General features: G+C 60.7%; 2 protein-coding genes and 1 long non-coding RNA gene across 4 annotated transcripts in view; 1 reads left to right on the top strand and 2 right to left on the bottom strand.

Annotated features, from left to right (window-relative positions):
• Nucleotides 1-907: 907 nt before the first annotated feature.
• On the bottom strand, nt 908-8,020 carry SPIB (Spi-B transcription factor). The gene is made up of 6 exons (XM_034987112.1): nt 7,998-8,020; nt 7,001-7,028; nt 5,295-5,367; nt 4,794-5,008; nt 4,266-4,416; nt 908-3,040 (listed from the first exon to the last, which is right to left on the bottom strand). The coding sequence occupies exons 1-6, from the start codon at nt 8,018-8,020 to the stop codon at nt 2,742-2,744; spliced, it is 789 nt and encodes a 262-aa protein (XP_034843003.1). The 3' UTR covers nt 908-2,741.
• Nucleotides 2,928-13,064, top strand: LOC117998367. The gene is made up of 3 exons (XR_004675969.1): nt 2,928-3,014; nt 3,802-3,858; nt 12,982-13,064. It is a non-coding gene; the product is annotated as an uncharacterized LOC117998367 (long non-coding RNA).
• The window catches only part of POLD1 (DNA polymerase delta 1, catalytic subunit), a 25,296-nt gene continuing 15,286 nt past the window's right edge, over nt 8,939-18,948 (bottom strand). The window contains exons 11-27 of one of the 2 annotated variants that reach the window (XM_034986976.1): nt 18,128-18,268; nt 17,935-18,045; nt 17,383-17,574; nt 17,109-17,197; nt 16,920-17,036; nt 16,599-16,712; nt 16,134-16,281; nt 13,312-13,407; nt 13,062-13,199; nt 11,992-12,167; nt 11,505-11,657; nt 11,262-11,364; nt 10,400-10,532; nt 10,202-10,315; nt 9,856-9,908; nt 9,676-9,773; nt 8,939-9,150 (exon numbers count right to left, since the gene is read on the bottom strand). In XM_034986976.1, coding sequence (XP_034842867.1) covers nt 9,045-9,150; nt 9,676-9,773; nt 9,856-9,908; nt 10,202-10,315; nt 10,400-10,532; nt 11,262-11,364; nt 11,505-11,657; nt 11,992-12,167; nt 13,062-13,199; nt 13,312-13,407; nt 16,134-16,281; nt 16,599-16,712; nt 16,920-17,036; nt 17,109-17,197; nt 17,383-17,574; nt 17,935-18,045; nt 18,128-18,268 — 2,082 coding nt within the window. In that variant the 3' untranslated portion in view covers nt 8,939-9,044. The remainder of the gene's footprint in view (nt 9,151-9,675; nt 9,774-9,855; nt 9,909-10,201; nt 10,316-10,399; nt 10,533-11,261; nt 11,365-11,504; nt 11,658-11,991; nt 12,168-13,061; nt 13,200-13,311; nt 13,408-16,133; nt 16,282-16,598; nt 16,713-16,919; nt 17,037-17,108; nt 17,198-17,382; nt 17,575-17,934; nt 18,046-18,127; nt 18,269-18,948) is intronic. The other variant, XM_034986977.1, reaches the window with a different exon arrangement.

The raw sequence follows: 18,948 nt of genomic DNA, 5'->3' as shown, positions 1-18,948 counted from the left end.
CTCAGTCGTTGAGCATCTGCCTTCGGCTCGGGTCATGATCCCGGAGTCCTGGGATCGAGCCCCGCATCCGGCTCCTTGCTCTGCGGGAAGCCTGCTTCTCCCTCTCCCACTCGCCCTGCTTGTGTTCCCTCTCTCGCTGTGTCTCTCTCTGTCAAATAAATAAATGAAATCTTTAAAAAATAAAATAAAATAAAATAAAATAAATAAAATAAATGTTTTATGGGGCGCCTGGGTGGCTCAGTCGTTAAGCGTCTGCCTTTGGCTCAGGTCATGATTCCAGGGTCCTGGGATCCAGCCCCTCGTCGGGCTCCCTGCTCCGCGGGAAGCCTGCTTCTCCCTCTCCCACTCCCTTTGCTTGTGTTCCTCTCTCACTGTGTCTCTCTCTGTCAAATAAATAAATAAATAAAATCTTTAAAAAATAAAAAATAAAAAATCTTTATAAAAAAGAGAGAGAGGGCGCCTGGGTGGCTCAGATGGTTAAGCGTCTGCCTTCAGCTCAGGTCATGATCCCAGGGTCCTGGGATCGAGCCCCGCATCAGGCTCCCTGCTAGGTGGGGAGCCTGCTTCTCCCTCTGCCTCTGCCTCTCTCTCTCTCTCTCTGACTCTCATGAATAAATAAATAAAACATAAAAAAAAAAAGAGAGAGAGAGAGAGAGAGAAATTGAACCGAACCAGCAATGCCTGCATCTGAAGCCCTTTACCGCGGCCTTCAAAGCTCAAAGGTGAGGCTCTTAGGGCTCTTCCATCTCCTGTCTTGTGGTGCGCGTCGCAGCCGCGCAGTGTCTCTGAAGGTCAGCAGGCCTGGGCCGACAGACAGCATTGCCGTCCCTAACAAAGGGTCCTAGGAAGTCTGTCTACCTTGATTTGTTTTGTTTCATTTTATTTTATTTTGTTCTATTTTATTTTATTCCACACTTGGGGTGATGAAGATAGTTTTTGCAAAAGGTACCTCATTTGCAAGAGGAGGCCCTGGGGACATCTTGCCCCTGGCACTCTCTTCCCACCCTGCCCCCCTTCCAGGGTGAGGGTGTGTGTGCTCTCCTTCGGAGGGCAGGTCCCAGCCTGGGCTCTGCTACCAGCAGCAAGGACCTCTTCCCTCTCTGGGTCCTTGAAGCTCCTTCCTTGTCCTCCTCCTCCGGGACGTCAACGAATGGGTGGTGGGCTAGATTTCCAGAAGATGTATCAAAGGCTCAGCAGGGCTGCAAGGGACTTTTTCTATCTTCCTCCTCCTCCTCCTCTCCCCTTTCACAGAAGGGACAAACTGAGGCCCGGAAGCAGCAAGTCTTTCACCCTAGATCCCCCAGCCACGAAGACTCAAGGACCTGGGATTCTGGCATCTTAGCCCACAGTCTGTGACACCCCCACAGGGTTCGAATCAGAGCTCCCACGGTGAACCCAAGCTTCACCTCCGTGGGTTCATACCAGGGTCGAAACGCAAATGGTTGGGGGCCAACAGGCGACCAAGAGAAGCCACTGGGGTCTGACAGCCAGGGGCAGCGGGGACTGGGACAGATTGGAGAACAGGTGCCCTGTTAGGAGTGGCTGCCCCCCTCCTCCAGCCTCTCTGCACCGCAGAGCTGCCCACCTTTGCTGGATTGTGCAAAGTTTGAAAGGAATACGCAAAATCTCCCTCACTGTTGCAGTGAACTAAAGAAGGACCCACCACCAGGGATCTGATTTGTCCCAAAGGGATCTGGAGGGGTGGGGGTACCAATGTGAGACCTCTGGTTAGAGATGACATGGGAGGGCTGCCAAGATCACCCAGAAATCAGTTGACTGGCCAGAACGATCCCTAGCTTGGCCCTACAGAGGGCACCGCAGGAAAGGGAGGGTCCCTGTGAGAATTCAGGTCTGCTGATGGGGTCCCCAAAGGGGCCTAGCGGATAGGGGATCCCAGGGAGGCCCCAGATGTGATTGGAAGGATCCCAGACAGACAAGGGTATCCCAGAGGTGGCCTGGACAAGACAGGGTTCACTGAGGTCCCCCCTTAGACCTGACAAGGGTGTTTTTAGACATGGCCAAAGGATCCCAGAGGCACCCTAGATGTGAGTGGAGAATTCCAGACACACACAAAAGTGATAGCACAGTGGTTCCAGAGAATTGGGGATCTCAAGATGACAAACGTATTTGGGGGAACAGGACAAGAGAGTCACAGATGGGCACAGAGATCTGAGATGTGATAAAGGGTTTCCAGAAGGCCCCATACATAAGTAGGAGATCTCAGATCTGACAGGAGAGTGTCAGACATGAGAAGGGGATCCCAGAGAGACCGTGGCTGGACAGGGCTTAGGGTCGCCATCAGCAACCCCCTCCCTGTGTGATGATCTGTGGGCTCACCCTTCCCAGATGAGATTAAGGAATCAGACACACAAGGGAGCTCAGAGAGGTCCCAGGCTTGGTTGGACGATCTCAGACACCACAAGGGGATCCCAGAGAAGCTCTTGGGATTCTGGAAGCACGGTCCTGCCCACCCCCTCCACACAGACATATAGTATAGTCCTCTATGGGTCCTGTGACCCAAGACATGAGGATCCTGGGGATCCCGAACATGACAAGGAAATCCCAGAGGGGCCCCAGACACGATTGGGGTGGGGGGGTGTCCCAGAGGGGCCCTGAGCAGGGCTTAGGGATTAAGGCAGCCCCCGCCTCCCCGCAGTGTGGGGAATCACGGGTCCTATGACCTAGGGTGTGGGGACGCCAACGCGCCGCAGCCGTGGAGCCCCGGAGAGCCCGCACGGGGCTCAGGCCCGGCGGGCGGCCGGCAGCAGCGCACTGTCAAACTGGTAGGTGAGCTTGCGCTTGACCTTGCGGATCTCGCCGGTCTTGGCGTAGTTGCGCAGGGCGCGCGCCAGCTTCTGGTAGGTCATGCGCTTGCGGTTGCCCTTCTGCTGGCCCCAGCGGCGCGCCAGGAGCTCCTTGTGCTTGGACGAGAACTGGAAGACGCCGGCGCCCGGTTCCACCCACCACACGCAGTCGCGCATGTCCCCGCGCGTCAGCAGCCCCAGCAGGAACTGGTACAAGCGCAGCTTCTTGCGGGCCCCTGCGGTGGGGGGCGACGCGTTAGGGGGAGGGAGCCTTTGGGCGCCGCCCCCCCCCCCCCCCCCCGCTTCGGCCCCCGCCCCCGGGCCCCCAGCAAGCCTCAGTCTCCCGGCCGAGAGCACTGGGGCGAGGCAGGTGGCTCCGACTTGTGCGACCACCACCCGCATCGGAGGCCAGCCGCTCTCCTCCCTGAAGCTGTTCCCCCGCAGCTCCCATCCCCCTGCTTTGCTTTATCTTGGGTTTGCGCGTCTCTCCTCTGCCCTGTCGGTGGCCAGCACATAGTAACACGCATCTGCCCTGCGTATGGATGAGAGGATCTGTGAAACGGGCTGCCAGGGCTCCTCAAAGGCTTATAACAGGGCGCTGAGTGGTGGTGACGAGATCTGGAGCGGGTTTGAACCCGCCTAGCCATTTCTCAGCCCCAGAGGGACTGGGATCCTGGAAGGTTCGGGGGTCTGACTCTTGAGGTCCTACAAGGAGCAAAGGCCCCCGGAAGCCGGAGAGGGGGCTGTTCATAGCAGGGCATTGGCTACAAGACACCCCCCCCCCCCCCCCCCCCCCCCCCCGTCTGCCATTTCCCAGCACTGAGTGACCTTGAGGTGGCGACTTAACCTCTCTGAGCTGGCCTCTCCTCAGCTATAAATGAGGCTGTGTGTGTGTGTGTGTGTGTGTGCGCGCGTGTTACTTTTACAAACCTTACAAACTAAGTGAAGCACTTAGTGCTAGGCATTTGCAGTTATGAGCTCATTTCACCTTCCTCAGAACACCAGGAGATGGAGCTGCTGCCGCCCATTTTACAGATGGGAAACCGAGAGCCAGGTAGGGAAAGTAACTCATGATCCCAACCGCCCAGGAGTTGAGCATACTACATGTGAGGGACACGGGTGGAAACAGGGGTTCCATGGACTGGTGTTGATGTGGTGATTATGTCCGGCACTGTTGTTCAATAACGGTGGAGACTTGCTGATTGCCCACTCTGGGCCAAGCACTGCTCTCATTTACCTATATCATCCCACTTAATCCCCCCCCCCACCAGTAATAGACACTTACTGCCATCCCCATTATAGATCGGAAACTCAGGCAAAGAGAGGTAGTCATTTGCCCCGGGTCACACAGGGAACCGCCCTCAGCCCTGGAGTATACAGTAGGTGCTTGAGAAGCCGGGGTTCCTTTAGCCCCCGCACCTCCATGTGGAGCTCCACCCTACCCCACTAGCTCCTACGTACCTGCCTCAGATCCCCTCCCCTCGGGGCCAGCCATGAGGGCCTCATCCGACTCGCTGTCTGAAACTTCCAGGGTGGGGCTGTCCAGCAGGAGATCCTCCTCCTCCGACAGCACAGGGCTGGGGTATGGGGCATACGCCGGGGGGCCCATGGTCTGCAAAAGGTCAGGATCACCTGCAGTCCAAGGACCCCCTTCCCTCCCTCCCTCTGCGCTCTTCCCTCAGCTTCCTCCTCCTGGGTCCCCACTGTGGCCCTCCCCACTCTCTTGACAGCCTGCCCTCTGGCCTCGGTTTAGATCTCCGTGGCATGGCCAAGGGACGCCCAGGCCCCCTCCCTGAAAGCCTGCCCAACCCAGATCATGGCCTTCTGGGCTGCCCCTTGCCTAACATCCATGCCTGTGTTGGCTGGTCCATGCGATGGAGTGAAGACGGTCCCTAACCTCAGAGGTTTACAAAGGCTTTCACAAGCTGCCTGGCATCTAGTAAATCTCGATCAAATGATGGGGATGTTAATCGTGTCCCTTCCCCTCACCTGGCTGGTGAAGTCCTCCGTGGGGTACGCTGGGAAGCTGGGCCCCGGGGCTTCTAGGCTGGGGGCCGGGTCGAGGTTCCCCACGGGGCTGTAGGTTGAGGGTCCGTAACAGAGCTGGACACTCTGGGGGTGGCTGAAGGTAGCCACAGCTGGGTTGAAGGCTTCATAGGAGGCGGCTGGGACAGCTGGACTGAGGTCCCAGCCCCACAGGGAGTCTGGGGGAGGGTGGGAGGGCGCTGAGTCAGAAGTCAGGTCTGGCCTCAGCCCCTCCCATTCGAAGCCCCCAGCACAGAGAGGCCATTGTGGGCCTTGCAAATCTCTGGCCCCAGAATTTGCATGGGCAAGAGGGTGGGTGGGAGAGGAAAGGGGAGGAGGTCTGGAGACCTGGGCTAACCTTATCCTGCTGAACTAGGTGACATCCTCCCCTGGGACTCAGCTCCCCCATCTGTGAAATGGGCCCGAGGTCCAGGTCAGGAGGATGGCTAGGGCAGGGCCACTCACCAGAAGCCCCCTCTGAGTCGGGGTAGCTGGGATGTTTGCAGCTGTCCAGGTCATAAAAGACGCCATCTGGGTACTGATGGGGTGGGGGAGGAAGAGGGGTCATCCCAGGCTTCGGGGAGCCCCCACCCCATCTGGGCCAGCAGGAGGATTCTGACAGGGACAGGGGAGAAGAGGGGAGGGCTGGGAGAAGGAAAGAAAGAGACACAGAGACCAGGCACCAGAGACAGGGGCCAAGAGATAGATATACAGAGATACGGAAAGCAGGGACACACACAACACAGCAGGAACACACCCCCACACCCCCACAACACAGCAAGAACACACACAGAGAGAATGAAAGACACAGGCGGAGATGCGCAGAAACCCCGAGACCCAGGCTCTCAGAGAGGGACATGGCAGCCAGCACCTGCTAAGACCATGGGCTCCAGGAAGGCGTGGGGAAAGTGTGGACCAATTCCCCCAGGCTCGCCTGTCCCAGGGGTGGAAGTGTTTCTACAGAGGCAAAGAAAATCTCAATGCTTCTTTATTCACCTCTGTATCGCTTTGATCTACCCCAAGAGTCGTGTGTTGCTTTAGCAATTATAGTAAAGACCAAAGCTAGACATCCAGACGTCCCAGCAGCCTCACTCCCAGGTATTCCCCCAAGGGACTGAAAACATACGTCCACAAAGTAGCTTTGTTCGAGAACAGCTTTTCTAATATCCCCAAGCGAGAAATAGCCCGTGGATGGGAGAATGGATAAACTGGTGGTTTTGGGGTGTGGATGGGGGGGGTCCTACAACAGAGTACTATACAGCAAGGGAAAAGAGCCAAGGCTGGAGCATCTGGCTGGCTGTCAGTGGAGCATGCAACTCTTGATCTCGGATCATGAGTTCGAGCCTCACGCTGGGGAGAGAGCTTACTTAAAAACAACAACAACAACAAAACAATGCCCGATGCACACTGAACGTTGATGAAGGAAGCCAGACCCAAAGGGGGACATCCTGCATGATGCACTTCAGATCAAGGTCAAAACCAGGCAAAACTAATCCGTGTTGGAAAAGATCCCAGGGGGGAGGGGTGATTGTTGATTGGGAATCTTCCAGAGGGAAGGAAATGTTCTATGTGTTGGTCTGGTTTGCTGTTACACAGATGTGTGCGTAATGTGAAATGTCACCGGGCTGCACACGAGATCTGCCACTTTGCCAACTTGTAGGTTATACCTCCATTTAAAAAAAAAAAAAAAGCAGAAAACTTGTCAGGTTGAGGGCAGGTGGGACATGCTGGTGGCGGGGCGTCCACGAGTGAGTGAGGTTTTAGTTCTTGGATGGGGTTGTAGGTTATGGGTGGTGAGTAGAGTATCCCGCGTGTCTGAACTATTAGACTAGCTTTCGAAAATACAGTTTAGCAAAGAAGAGAAGGAAAGAAGGAATAAACAGGTTCGCTGAATGTGGGGCGGGCGGAGGAAGAGACACAAAGCCAAAGACACAAGGACCCCCATCCTCCCCATGCCAGGAAGTGGACCCAGAGCCTGAGAGCTGAAGAGACGGTGGAGAAAGGTCCATGAAGGGGATGGGGCAGGTGGGGAGGAGGGTGCTGGTGGGAGATCCGGAGGGGGAGTCAGAAAGACAAAGTGACAGGAAGGAGTGGAAGGGGAAACTGAGGCAGGGGGTCAAGGTGGGCCGTGTGGGTCCCCCCCCTCCCTGGCCCCCGGGGCCCCGACTCACCAGACAGCTGAAGTGTGGCCCGTCGAGCCTGGAGGGGGAGAGACACAGGGGCATGTCAGGGTGCCTTCAGCCACCTGAGTCTCAGAGTGGTTGGGAGCCGATGGGGCAGGGGGAGGCGGCTGCAGCTGTGACCACCGCAGTTCTTCTGCTGTATGTCCTTGTGCGAGACCAGCCCCACCACACTCGAGCGGGGACAGGAAGTGGGGGTGGGGGGGAACAGGCAAATGTCCCCCCTCCCCTGGGATTTGCATAGAGAGAGGCTGGTTGGGGGGCAGGGAAAGTGAGGGAGAGAAAGTCCCTGGAGAGGCGGTGTGGGCGCCAGTGGGCCGGTGGGGGCAGGGAGGGGGCCTCCGTCAGCGAGTCGGTTAAATGGGTCCACCTTGGACCAGAGGAGAGATGGAGAGCCGCTGGGCAGGGATGGGAAGGAGATGGGAGAGGAGGGAAGGGAGGAAAGTGTGGAGAGAGACATTCGCTGGTGCAGGAAGTGGTTGAGTCCCAGAGATAGGCAGATGGGGCCAGGGGAGAGACAGGGAGACAGCAGGAGAGAGCAGACAGACAGACAAAGAACTGGAAAGAGACGGGGACAGAGACAGAGAGGGAGCAGGAAGCAGAGAACAGAGCCCCAGAAACAAAAATGATATGGCGAGCAGCAGAGTGGGCAACAAGTGAGCAAGCCAGAGGTTTGGTGAGGCCCAGTGGGAGACTGGGGGGACAGACAGGCCTGGAGGGCCGCCTGGAAGAGGCCGTCAGCAGGAGGGGAGACAGGCAAGCATCCCACGGAGAGATTTTCGAGGTCTGAGAGAGACAGGGATAGGATGGAGGAAGGAAGCCGAGGTAGGAGAGGTAAAGAGAGATCTAGAAGGGGCAAAAGGCAGTGTGGACCCTCTCCCTTCCACCCCCCTGCCCCCTGAGTGGGGCAGACCACCACCCCTGAGGGAGGCCTAGCAGAGGGGCTTAAGTGCAGGGGGACGCCTTCCTTTAGGGAACCCCCACTTACTGTGCAGCCTCCAGGGCGAGCATGGTGGCGCTGGGCTGGGTTTGCTGCCTGCTTCAGCCACCACCCCTATTTATACCTTGGCCCAGCCCCCTGGGGGGGGCAGGGGTGCCGGCTGGCCTGCACAGAGCACAGCCCTCCTCGAAAATCCCCTCGGGGAGGGTCAGGGGAGGGGGCTGGATTGCACAACCCCTTGGTCACGTGGTGGAGAGGGCAGGCCCAGGGGCCGTCTCGATTTGGGGATCCCCACGGTTGGGGTGGGAATGGGGGGCTGACCCTGAGGGGTGGAGATGGGAGAGGAACTGGATTCAGGGGGACCCTAAGGAAGTAGGGAAGCCAAGGGGTCCTGTGGTCCGTGAAGTGGGGGTCAGTAAACGGTGTGGGCTCGACCCAGGCCCAGGAACCAGAGGGGGAGTGGGTTGCTGGGGATGGGGGGCACATGATATCAAGGGGCAGATTCAAGCACCGATGGGGTCAGAAGGCAAGGCGGGGCTGCCGGGACTCTCAGGAGTGGACGTGGCCTGGCGGGGGGGGGGCTGTCTCTGAGGAAAACCCAGGCCCAGAGCCTGTGAGGACCCCAAGGTGGAAACACCGTGGGTGTATGACATGGGAAGGGGGGCGTCCCCTGGGTTGTGCTGGGGAGTGGGAGCTTCTGTGCGAGGGGCTGCCCCAGGCCTGGAGGAAACAGGTCAGCACCTGGAGGGCGGGGCGGTCCAGGCAGAGGAGGATGTGTGGTTAGACATTCACTCAGGACCTCGAGGGAGGGTCACAGGGGGAGACTGAGGCAGGCACGACTTTCATGGGGCTGGCAGCAGTGCTGGGAGCCCAGGGGTCTTGGAGGGAAGGTGAGGAAGTCAGCGGGGGTTTCCTGGGGGTCAGGGGACCCCAGTGAGTGGAGATGACCCACCTGGGCCAGGGTTCATGACCGTGGACCCCACCCACCAAAGACCACAAGGCGCCAGGAAACAAAAGGCCTGAACTTTATTAATTCTCTGCCAACACTGCCCCCCCGCCCCCCAGCCCTGGTGAGAAGCCTGCCCCGGTCAGAGGTCACCAGGCCTCAGGGCCGGGAGGGCCAAAGCGCCTCAGAAGCTGCTCCTGGTCTTCCAGGTCCTTCCGAACCTTCTTGCGCATGTAGAAGATGGGGCAGTCCCGGCTGTGGGCGGGGTGGGGGTCAGGGTCAGGCCTGGGGCGCTGCCCGGCCCGCTGATGGGGCCGGGGCCGTTCCCAGGACTTTGGCCCCCGCCTGCTGCCCACCCAACCCCCCTCCAGGGGCAGGCTGTTTGCTCAGCGGGCATGGGGGGAGCTGTAACAGCGGGTACCCGCGGAGGCGCTGGGCTCCACCAGCCGTATATCACCTGTCACCTGGCGTGGGAACCAGCCCCGCCCACCTGTTCCCTGGGGAAAGCCTGGCCCGGCCTGGGGGAGGGGGCCAGGGCCGAGGTGCGCGTGCGTGCGTGTGTGTGCGTGTGTGCGTGTGCATGTGTGTGCGTGTAAGAGCAGAAGAGAGAGAACCGCGGTCATTTCCTGGGCAGCTGCTGGCCCCCGGAGCGAGCCCTCCCCGCAGCAAGGCCGGGACACCCAGAAAGTCAGCCAGCGCGCCCCCCAGGGCCTTCAGGTCAGGGCTCCGGTGCCCGGCCCGGGAGCTGGGAGGGCGGGCGGCAGAAGGGCCCCCGCGTACCTGGTGCAGATGACATCCTCATGCAGGCTGCCCTGACAGCGCTGGCACTGGGTCCAGAGGCGCGAGAAGCGCTCCTCCAGAGCGTTCAGGTGGGACACCTGGGGGCGAGAGGGCTGAAGGTGGCCCCGCCCCCCCGCGCCCTCCCCGCGCCGCCCCCCGCCCCCCTCCCCCGCCCCTCACCTCCTTCTGATACAGCTCGGACTCCCGAGGCTGGCAGAACTTGCACACGGCTCCTGGCAGAGGGGGCGGGGCGGCACAGGGGAGCTGGGGCCCAGCCAGGGCCCGGGCCGCCCTATCCCTGCCCCTTCCCCACCCGCTGCCCATCCCGGCTCCTGAAAGTCCCCGGAGACAAGAGAACAAGGGAGCAAGTGTGTGGGAGAAAACTCCCCGGGGAACTCCCTGGGCGGGGGGCCCAGGACCCTCGAGGGGGTGGGTGCCTGGAAACGGGCGCCCCCAGCCAGGGGCCGGGGCCCATCCGGGTGGCACTGCCAGCTCGTGGGGCGGGGGCCGGGGGCCCGGGGCTCACCCTGGTGACCGAGGACCGTGCGGCAGCCGACGCAGCAGCTGTGGCGTTTGGCAAAGGCCAGGAGGCCGCCCACCTTGCCCGTGAGCACGGTCTTGCAGCGCGTGTGGTCACCCCCTGCAGGTGGGAGCAGGCGGTGGGCCTGGGGCCGTCCGTGCCCCCCGGCGCCCCCCGCCCCGCGCCGGGCAGCCCCCCGCGTACTCAGCAGCACGGCCTCGGCGCGGCCCTCGCCCAGGATGGGCTCGAAGATGCGCAGGAGCGGCTTGGCGAGCTGTTGCTCTAAGTAGTACTGCGTGTCGATGGGCAGGCTGTGCTCCAGCACAAACAGGGGGTCCTGCAGACACAGCGGCCGGGAGCGGTCACGCCGGGCGTCAGCAGGCTGCGCGGCGAGGGGCGCTGGCAGCCGCTGGCATGGGGCTCCAGGCGTGAGTGCGGGCGGCGGTGTGGGGCGGTCAGCGGGCACGGGGCCGCCCCGCGGAGTGCGGCATCGACGGGGCGCATGGGTCTGGGACGGTGTCAGGGACCAGGAGGGGTCCCTGGCCGTGAGCTGTGACCCACGCTGGGGCCCACGGGTGGCGGTCCTCAGGTTACCCAGCAAAGGTCAGAGGTCACTGCTGGGGGTGTGAGGGGGGACAGTGGCCAAGCCAAGATGTGAGGGGGCGGGACCGGAACTGGGGGCTGAGGAAGGGGTCGCGGGGGTCACCGGCCATCAGGGTGGAATGGGGGAGGACGTGAATCCTAGAGAATTAGGGGCTGGAGAGCAAGGACCAAGGAGAGAGACACACAGAAACAGAGACGGTGAGAGCCAGTGTGCAGAGTGAGGCTGGGGCCTCCGTAGGGGGAGTGAAGGAGGGGTCAGAATAATGGGGGGGCCTCCAGAGGGCACAGGAGGCCTGGGAGAGAGGCAGCATGGAGCCAACTCCCAGGGGTGTGTTGGGGGCGGTTCTCAGGGCCCCGTGGGGCCCACAGAGGGAAACACACCCCCCCCACCCCGCCAGGCTTGGAAAGCAGAAGTGAGAGCTGAGGGGAGCTGGGCGGGGCTGGCAGCCCAGGTGGGCCTGACCTCGGACTTCATGTAGGCAGCCACGCCCTTGGCAGCACCGATGATCACGTAGGGGACACGGTCGCCCAAGCTGGGCGCACTCCCGGGGTCCCGCTTCCTCATCCTGTGGGGAGACCGGGGCGGCCGGGCGGGTGAGGGCAGGTGGGACAGCGGGGCGGGCGGGGGGCGTAGGAAGCGGCGCCCAGCTGGCAGGAGAGGAGCTCTTTCTGGGCGGCCCCGCACCCCCCACGGCGCCGGGCGGACCTCTCGGCCAGCTCCACATGGGCCTGCTTGCCGGCGTAGTCCGCGGCCGCGCGGGTCAGCTCCTTGGTGATGACCAGCTGGGAGATGTCAATGCGGTTACACAGCAAGTCGGAGATGACGTCCTGCGCGTGGGCCACGGCGCCCGCGGGATCTCTGCAGGGACCGGGGTGGGGGTGGTGGGGAGGATGTGTGTGTGTCGCCAGCGGCTGCCGCGGGCCGGGCTGGTACCTCCACCACCCCCGAGCCTGGGGGCCAGGATGTGCTCTGGGGGCTGAGGCCCAAGGCGGGGAGGGACGGGGCCAGGCCACAGGCTGCAAGGTGGCAGAGGCGGGGCCCAGACCCACAGCTGTCCAACCCCACACTCTTTCCACCGTTCCCCCACTGAGGACGAGCTGGGCCTGACACCTGTGTCCCCAGGGGAGGAGGAGGCTGGGGGCCTGGACCCCTGGGTCTGAGGGAGAGGGGCTGCGGGTAGGGTCCCACCCACCTGTCAATGAGCAGGCGGCGCAGGGACGCAGTGACGAGGTTGGCCACGAGGGGGCAGTTGTCCCGGCGCACGGCCTCCAGGCCCTTGCAGTCCATGCGGTCATGAGCGTCCGGCCGGGAGGAGAAGAGCAGGCCGGCGTACCGCTTCTTGCTGATGAGCAGGTAGGGAAAGTAGACCTGGAGGGGGACCCATGGCTGAGACCCTCGAGACTTCCAGAGGCCTGAGACTTCCCTCAGAAACAGGACACACAGGGCTGGTCTGTGCAATGCGGGATTGGGACGCTGGGGGGCATGGACCCTAAGACCCCAGCGCCTGAGCCCAGGGACACCCTCAGCATTCCAGGGGCCTCAGATGTGAAATAGAGACTGGGATAAACCTAGAGACAGATCCTAAAGCACGAGATCCAGACGTGGGGGTGTGGCCTGGAGAGCCCCAAATCTGGGTCTGGAACAGACCTGAGGCAGACAGGGGTGTAAGGAGCTGAGACTTAAGCCCAGGAGTGAGCCCTGAGGTAGGGGCTTCTCAGAATTGGGAAGCTCCACGTTTGTGAGCAGCTATCCCAAGACCTGACCCCAAGTCTGAACCTTGGGGATAACACGCAGCGTGAGTCCCCAGACCCTAGCCTGATTCCTGCTGGGCGCCAAGGAGCACTGGCCAATGGTGCCCCGATCCAAGATTCGCCCCATCAGGGTCCCCAGCGCCCGAGGCAGCCCCCCCACCCAAAACCAGAGATGCTGTAAGACTGACAAGGTTTTCAAAAAATAGACGTTGTCCTGTATAGCAAAGCCCAAGGCTTTAGAGGTTTTCAAACTCAGGAGAATCCAGCCAGCAAAACACCTCAAAACTGGGGCATGTGAACATAAAGAATGGGATACCCAGAGTACCCAGATCTGGGCACCCCAAAATGGAGAGACCCTGAGCTACACTGGGGTTCTCCAGATGCTGATATACCAGGGGAACCTCACGTGAACGCATTCTTAAACTTCGCAGGCACCAAGAATCAGAGATCCTCTGAAACCTGCAAGGCCCGCACCTGCCCACTCCAAGCCCTGAGGGAGATTCCGACTTACCTTTTCAAACTCGAGCCGGATCGGCGGGGGAAAGTGGCCTGACACCCAGTCTGCGGCCTCCCGCCCCAGAGCCATCGCCTCGGCCACAGAGGAGACACCAAATCGGCACATGACTGAGTCAGTGTCACCATATACCACCTGGGGAGGGGTGTGTGTGATGGGGAGGCAGGGGGAGAAGGGGGCCAAGCCCCTGCACTCCCCCAACCAGCCCTGGGCCCATCCCTGGACAGCAGGTGGGGTGGCCTCTGACCTTGGCGTGGGCGCCATAGCCATTCTCCACCGTGTACTTGGACTCCACCAGCTGCTTTGTTCTCTCAATCATCTGGCGCCCGAACCCAGTGACACTCTGTCAGGGAGAGAACCAGGCAGTGAGGGCCCGGGAGCCATCCACAGTGAACACAGGCTCAGGGTGCCATCCGCGACCTCCTGGGGGCTCAGACGAGTGACTCCACCCCTCTGAGCCTTGATTTCCGAATCTACAAAATGGGGCTACTAAGCTGCTCCTTAGGTCTGTTGGAAAGAACTGGCTCCCTGGCCCAGAGCTCTGGGCACAGAAGAGGAATGACTGCAAAAAAAGGCATGTTGGCAAGGCCGAGGCCAGAAGAGGCCATCAGCACCCCGTTTCCCTCCACAGAGATGCCCTGCATGTGGTGACCCTGCAGGCAGCTCTCCATGGTGCAGGACCACTGGCACTCCTGGCCCCCTCCCTGAAAGCCAGCAGTGATACCCCCACATCCTTGGGCAGCCAGAAATGACCTTACATGCTGTTAAATGCCCCCCAGGGTCGAGAGTTGTGCTAGCCTCGTGGAGAAACTTTCCAACAGTCTTACTTTACAGGAAACTGAAGCTGGGGCAGTGGGGAGCCAGGGGGCACACACCAAGGAGAAATGGGTGTGACTCTTCTGTTTTGGTTTGTTTGGACCCAGTCAGAAGACCTCTGTCTTTTAACTAGAGCATTTAGGTGACTTACATTTAGTGTAATTATTGATCATATCTGGGCTTAAATCTACCACTTTACTATCTGCCTTCTGTTTGTTTCACCTGTTCTGTGTCCCTTTTTCTTTCCTTCATCTTTTCCTGGAATGATTCTGTGGTTTTGGTTTTGGTTTTTTATTCCATCTCCCTGCCCCTATAAGCCTGAGAGACAGCAATAAGAAAGGAGCTAAGAAACAGACATGAGAGAGGGACAGAGGGAAGGGTGAAGAAGGAAAAGACAGATAAGATGAAGAAGCAGTAGCCCTGATGAGGGAGCTCCAGGGGAAAGAAAGCCAAACCCTCCTCGCCTGGCCTCTGCTCAGGGGCTGGAGTCTGACAGCCAAACACCCACCTCTTTCCACCAAGGAGGCTGGGGACACCCCAAGGAACTATGAAAGGCCAATGAGAGGAGTTTGGGTGGGATGCACTATGGGATGAACCTTGCCCAAAGAGAGGCCTGGCTTTTACAGGGGACCTCTAGGCCCTTGGAACATCCTAAGAGAGTGTCTTTGTTCACCTAGGACCTTGGACTATCCTAACAACATGACTCACAGTGAGGCCTTGGGCCACACGGTATCAACCTGACCTCTGTTTTTTTTTAAAAGATTTTATTTATTCATTTGAGACACAGAGATAGAGAGAGAGAGAGCATGAGCAGGGGGAGACGCAGAGGGGGAGGGAGAAGCAGGCTCCCTGCTGAGCCAGGAGCCCGATATGGGACTCAATCCCAGGACCCTGGGATCATGACCCGAGCCAAAGGCAGACGCTTAACCATCTGAGCCACCCAGGTGCCCCCTGACCTCTGTCTGTAAGGGCCGGAGACCAAGTAACGAAGGTCAGTCGCACAGATGCTCTGTGCCTACGTGACTGACCCTAATAAAAACCCGGGACACAGAGGCTCCAGTGAGCTCCCCTAGTGGGAAACAATCCGTACATGTCGTCACACATCAGTGCTGGGAGGAATGAGCACTGTCTGCATGACTCCACTGGGAGAGACAATTAGAAGCTCTGTGCCTTTGCCCTTGGCTGATTTTAATCCCTATCCTTTAACTGTATTAGGTCATAATCACGAGTGCGATGGCTTTTCTGAGTTCCTCCAGTCCTTCTAGTGGATCACAGGAGGGGAGGGTGATCTCGGGGGCCCTGGGACTAAAGGTGGGTGGGTGTGTACACAGGCCTCTCCCACCAAAAAGCCCAGTCACCGGCAATTCTTCCAAGTCTTCCACCTAGAGCCCCATGAGGACTGACATAGTGCCAGATACAGAGGGAGCTTCCCATGGCTGGGAGCAACCAAGTTTGGAATGTGCCGAGACCCAAAGCCCAGGGAAAGGAGCTGGACAGGAAGACCTTTCTAAGGCCACGAGCCGAGGCACTGATCCCAGCTTGGCAGAACCTCAGACCCAGATCCTCTGTGATCTGACCGTGGATCTGTTTTCCTGTCCGAGCAGCAGAGCTGCCTCTGGTAAACAGGCCTGGGACGCCGCTACAGGGCAGGGAGGGAGGCAGCGGGCTCTCAGAGCAGAGCACGGACCAAGCGCCTTCCAAGCATCTTCACACCTGGGGTGGGAAGAAGCACCTTCACACCCGCTCCTTCAGTGACGGAGCACGCCCAGCAAATCCAGCGTCAGAGCCCAGCGGTGCTACTGGTTGGCCCCCAGCACTGCCCCAGCCCCCATGAACAGAGACACAGCCCTGTTCTCCCAACAGGCGGGAGGGAACCTGCCCTCTGCATCCCCACCCCGACCAGGGGAGGAGATGGGTGGGGCCTGTCAGATCGACTATGACAAACGGAATGAAGGAGCAATGAACAAAACCTCCGCTCACCCCACCACTCCCCCTCCCTCCCCTGCTTCATCTGCCTGCCGAGCCCTTGGCGCCAACTGCCTTCCTACACGCATTTACTGCTGTCACCTTCCGTGTACCCCCGAGGCTGCGTGCTGCAGGAGGGCAGGAACCCTCGTCCGTTTTGCCACCTGCTGGACCCACAGAGAATGTTCAGCAAGTTGGGGCAACGTGACCTCTACCACACGGAGAGCTGGTTCTCCTAGGGAGGGGCTGTCTGCTCGCCCCTGCCTACTGTGGAAACCGAGCACTCACCTGAGAGATCTCCAGGCACGGCAGTTTGCCCACCTGGGCACCAGTGAAGCCATAGACAGAGTTGGCGCTCACTTTCAGTGCCAGCTGCCGCCCGTCCAAGACCTGCCGACGCAGGGGGTCTGTCTCCTTGGCCAGCTCAGCCTTGGCCCTGAAAGGACAGGAAGCCAAGGCTACGGACACAGTGCCCCAGATCTCAGGGAGAGATGAGAGGCCAGGGCCTGGGCACCGGTTAGGGTGCCTTTCTAGAAATGAGTGCCGTGTACTGGTGTGCAGGCTGTGCACTGCACAGAGGCGCCTAGCAGAGGGGGCAAATGGGAGCAGTCTGGAGGGGCGTCTTGTTCTAAGTCACACAGGGGCTGCAGTTAAGTGTGGCATAGCAATCCTGGAGTGACCCACAAGGGACAGGGACTGACGAGGAGCCTCAGCAAGTTTGAGCAGGGGTGGGTGTGATGCTCAAGAACCCACCTCTTCCGGGCGCTGAGCAGGTTCTCCAGGATCTGGGGCAGCAGCCCTTTCCGCACTGATGTCTTCACAAACTCATCCCCTGTGGGTGTCTTGATGAACTGATCCTCGGTCAGCCTGGGTCAGAGGATGGGGGTGGGGTGGGGGAGGAGGGCGTGAACCTGGCTTCCCCATCTCTTCCTCCTCCAGACCCTTCAGGCTCTCCCCACCTCTCGAGTCTCCCCTCTACTCCCCTCCCCACTATTTCTGGGCCCCTGGCCCTGCCCAGACTAGAGCTAGCCCCCAGGCAGTCCTGGGGTACACAGGATGAAGAGGGGGCCATACCCTAGTCTCTGGGCAGCCCCGGGCCGCAGGAGTGTGGTGTAGCACAGATTGTGGGCCATCATGATGGATGGGTACAGAGAGGAGAAGTCCAGGGTGGTGATGGGCACATCGTAGTACCTGGGAGGGTGCAGAGGAATCAGGCCCGGGAATCCCGAGCCACCCTGCCCCCCCCCAGCCACGGGGCCTCACCCTTTGAGGGGCTCGATGACTGTGGCTCCCGTGTAGTCCTCGCCGCCCTCCGTCTTTACCACGGGCATCAGCAGTCCCTCGTGCATGGCCTGGGAGGGCAGAAGTCGGTAAGTGGAGGCAGGAATGGGCAGGGCAGACCGGAAGAGGGAGGAGGAGGAGCAGGGAAGGGCATCCGGGCGTCACGGCCCAGGAGCCACAACGAGTGACCAGGGGCCAGGAGTGGGACTTGCTGGGGGTGTTGTCCCCGGGCCCACCCTCAGCTCCGCCCACTGACCTGCCGCAGCAGCTGGGACACGACCTTGACCTGCTGGCCACGGCTGAGCAGGTAGCCGAGGGGCACGCCAGTGACCCGCGCCATCTCCATGGCGTTCACCAGCACCATGAGCCGCTCCAGCAGCCGCAGGGGCAGGAAGGCGTCCTTGAGACAGTACACGGCCAGCCGGCGGCGCGTCTGGTCATTCCCGTTCTGGGGACACGCACGGCTGGCGTCAGGGTCAGGCAGAGGGCGAGGGTCCGGGTGCGGAGCGGGCAGTGGGGAGGTCAGGGAGTTGACAGGGTCCGAGGGAGGAGGGCGCCGTCTGAAGGGCGAGTGTGGACTAGAGGGGCGGGCAGGAGAGCGGAATAAAGGTCGCAGCGCCAGAGGTCATGTGAGTGGGCAGGAATGGGGAGTCACACCTGCAGGGTGAGGTCGCCAATCAAAAGCAAGAGGTCAAGGTCAAAGTCGGGAGAAGAGCTGGGAGGCTGAAGCCCCCGGTCGGGAAGGCGGGAGGCTGAGGTCAGAGCAGGTGGAAGGAGGGGTCAGAGGCCACAGGCGGCAGCCAGGCACCTGCAGGTCGGTGATGATGCTGTGCTGCACGTCCTCTTTCTGCTCGCCCAGGAAGTGGAAGCTCACGGCGTTGAGCGTGTAGGAGCGGAGCTTGTACTCCCGCAGCAGCACCTGCGGCAGGGGGCGCAGGGTGGGCCCGGGGCCCCGGCGGCAGTCCCGTGAGGCGGGCACCCGCCCGGCCCGGCCCGCGTACCTGCAGCATGTCCATCTGCACGCGGCCCACCATGCTGACCACCTTGCTGTCCCGGCGGCCCGTCTGCTTGGACTGGAAGGACGAGTCCCGGATGTTGGAGCGGAGGCCAGACACGCGGCCCAGGAAGGGGAATGTATGCACCTGGAGGCAAAGCCGGCGGGCAGGGCGGAGCTGCGGTGGGGAGCAGCCAGATCTGGGGACCCGCCCCCCCCAGGGCCACGCCAGAGGCATGGAGACCAGACGGGCCACGACGCCACCCGGGATGCCGCGCTCTTCCTGCAGGGAGCCCAGGGCTGGGTGGCCGGAAGCAGGGGCAGTTCTGATGCAGAAAAAGCCTCTGGGGCCGGGGAGGCGTGGCCTGGAGGTGAGAGACAGGAGGCCAGGACGGGGAGAGTCAGAGGCCTGATGGCCACGGGGCTGAGAGGCTAAGGATGGAGCCCAGTGGCTGGGGAGCCGCCCTCAGATGGGCAGCTGGAGGAGCAGAGCTGGGGACGATCTGAACTCAGTGGGAAGGTGGTGTGTGCATGGGCTGGGGGGCCTGGGGGAGAGCTGGGTGGGAGCACAGCAGAGGGCAGCAGGGACAGCTAGGTCTGAGGTCAGGAGAGAGTGGTACCGGGAGGGAAGGCGGGAGGGCCAGGGTAGAGAGGAGAGGCCTGAGCCGATGGAATAGCAGGTCAGGGGACAGAGGGGAGAGGAGCAGTGCCCTGTGTATAAATGCCTGACGGACAGGGATGGACTTCTTCCTGGCGCTGTTGGGGGTCATAAACGTGACTTTTTTTTTTAATAGCATTCAATTTTATTTAAGTAGGTTCCATGCCCAC

Source organism: Mirounga leonina, unplaced genomic scaffold (assembly GCF_011800145.1).
Source record: "Mirounga leonina isolate KUSES-001 unplaced genomic scaffold, KU_Mleo_1.0 Mir_376, whole genome shotgun sequence".
NCBI lineage: Eukaryota > Metazoa > Chordata > Mammalia > Carnivora > Phocidae > Mirounga > Mirounga leonina.
The sequence above is the reverse complement of the archived record's forward strand: the minus strand, read 5'-3'. Positions and strand labels throughout refer to the sequence as shown.

Excerpts from the sequence above, each read along its gene's own strand:
- SPIB (XM_034987112.1), bottom strand. The coding sequence starts at position 8,020 with ATGCTCGCCCTGGAGGCTGCACA. Across the intron at positions 5,368-7,000 it reads GGCCACACTTCAGCTGTCTG|TACCCAGATGGCGTCTTTTA; the intron begins GTGAGTCGGGGC and ends CCACCCCATCAG. Across the intron at positions 5,009-5,294 it reads CGACTCAGAGGGGGCTTCTG|ACTCCCTGTGGGGCTGGGAC; the intron begins GTGAGTGGCCCT and ends ACCCTCCCCCAG.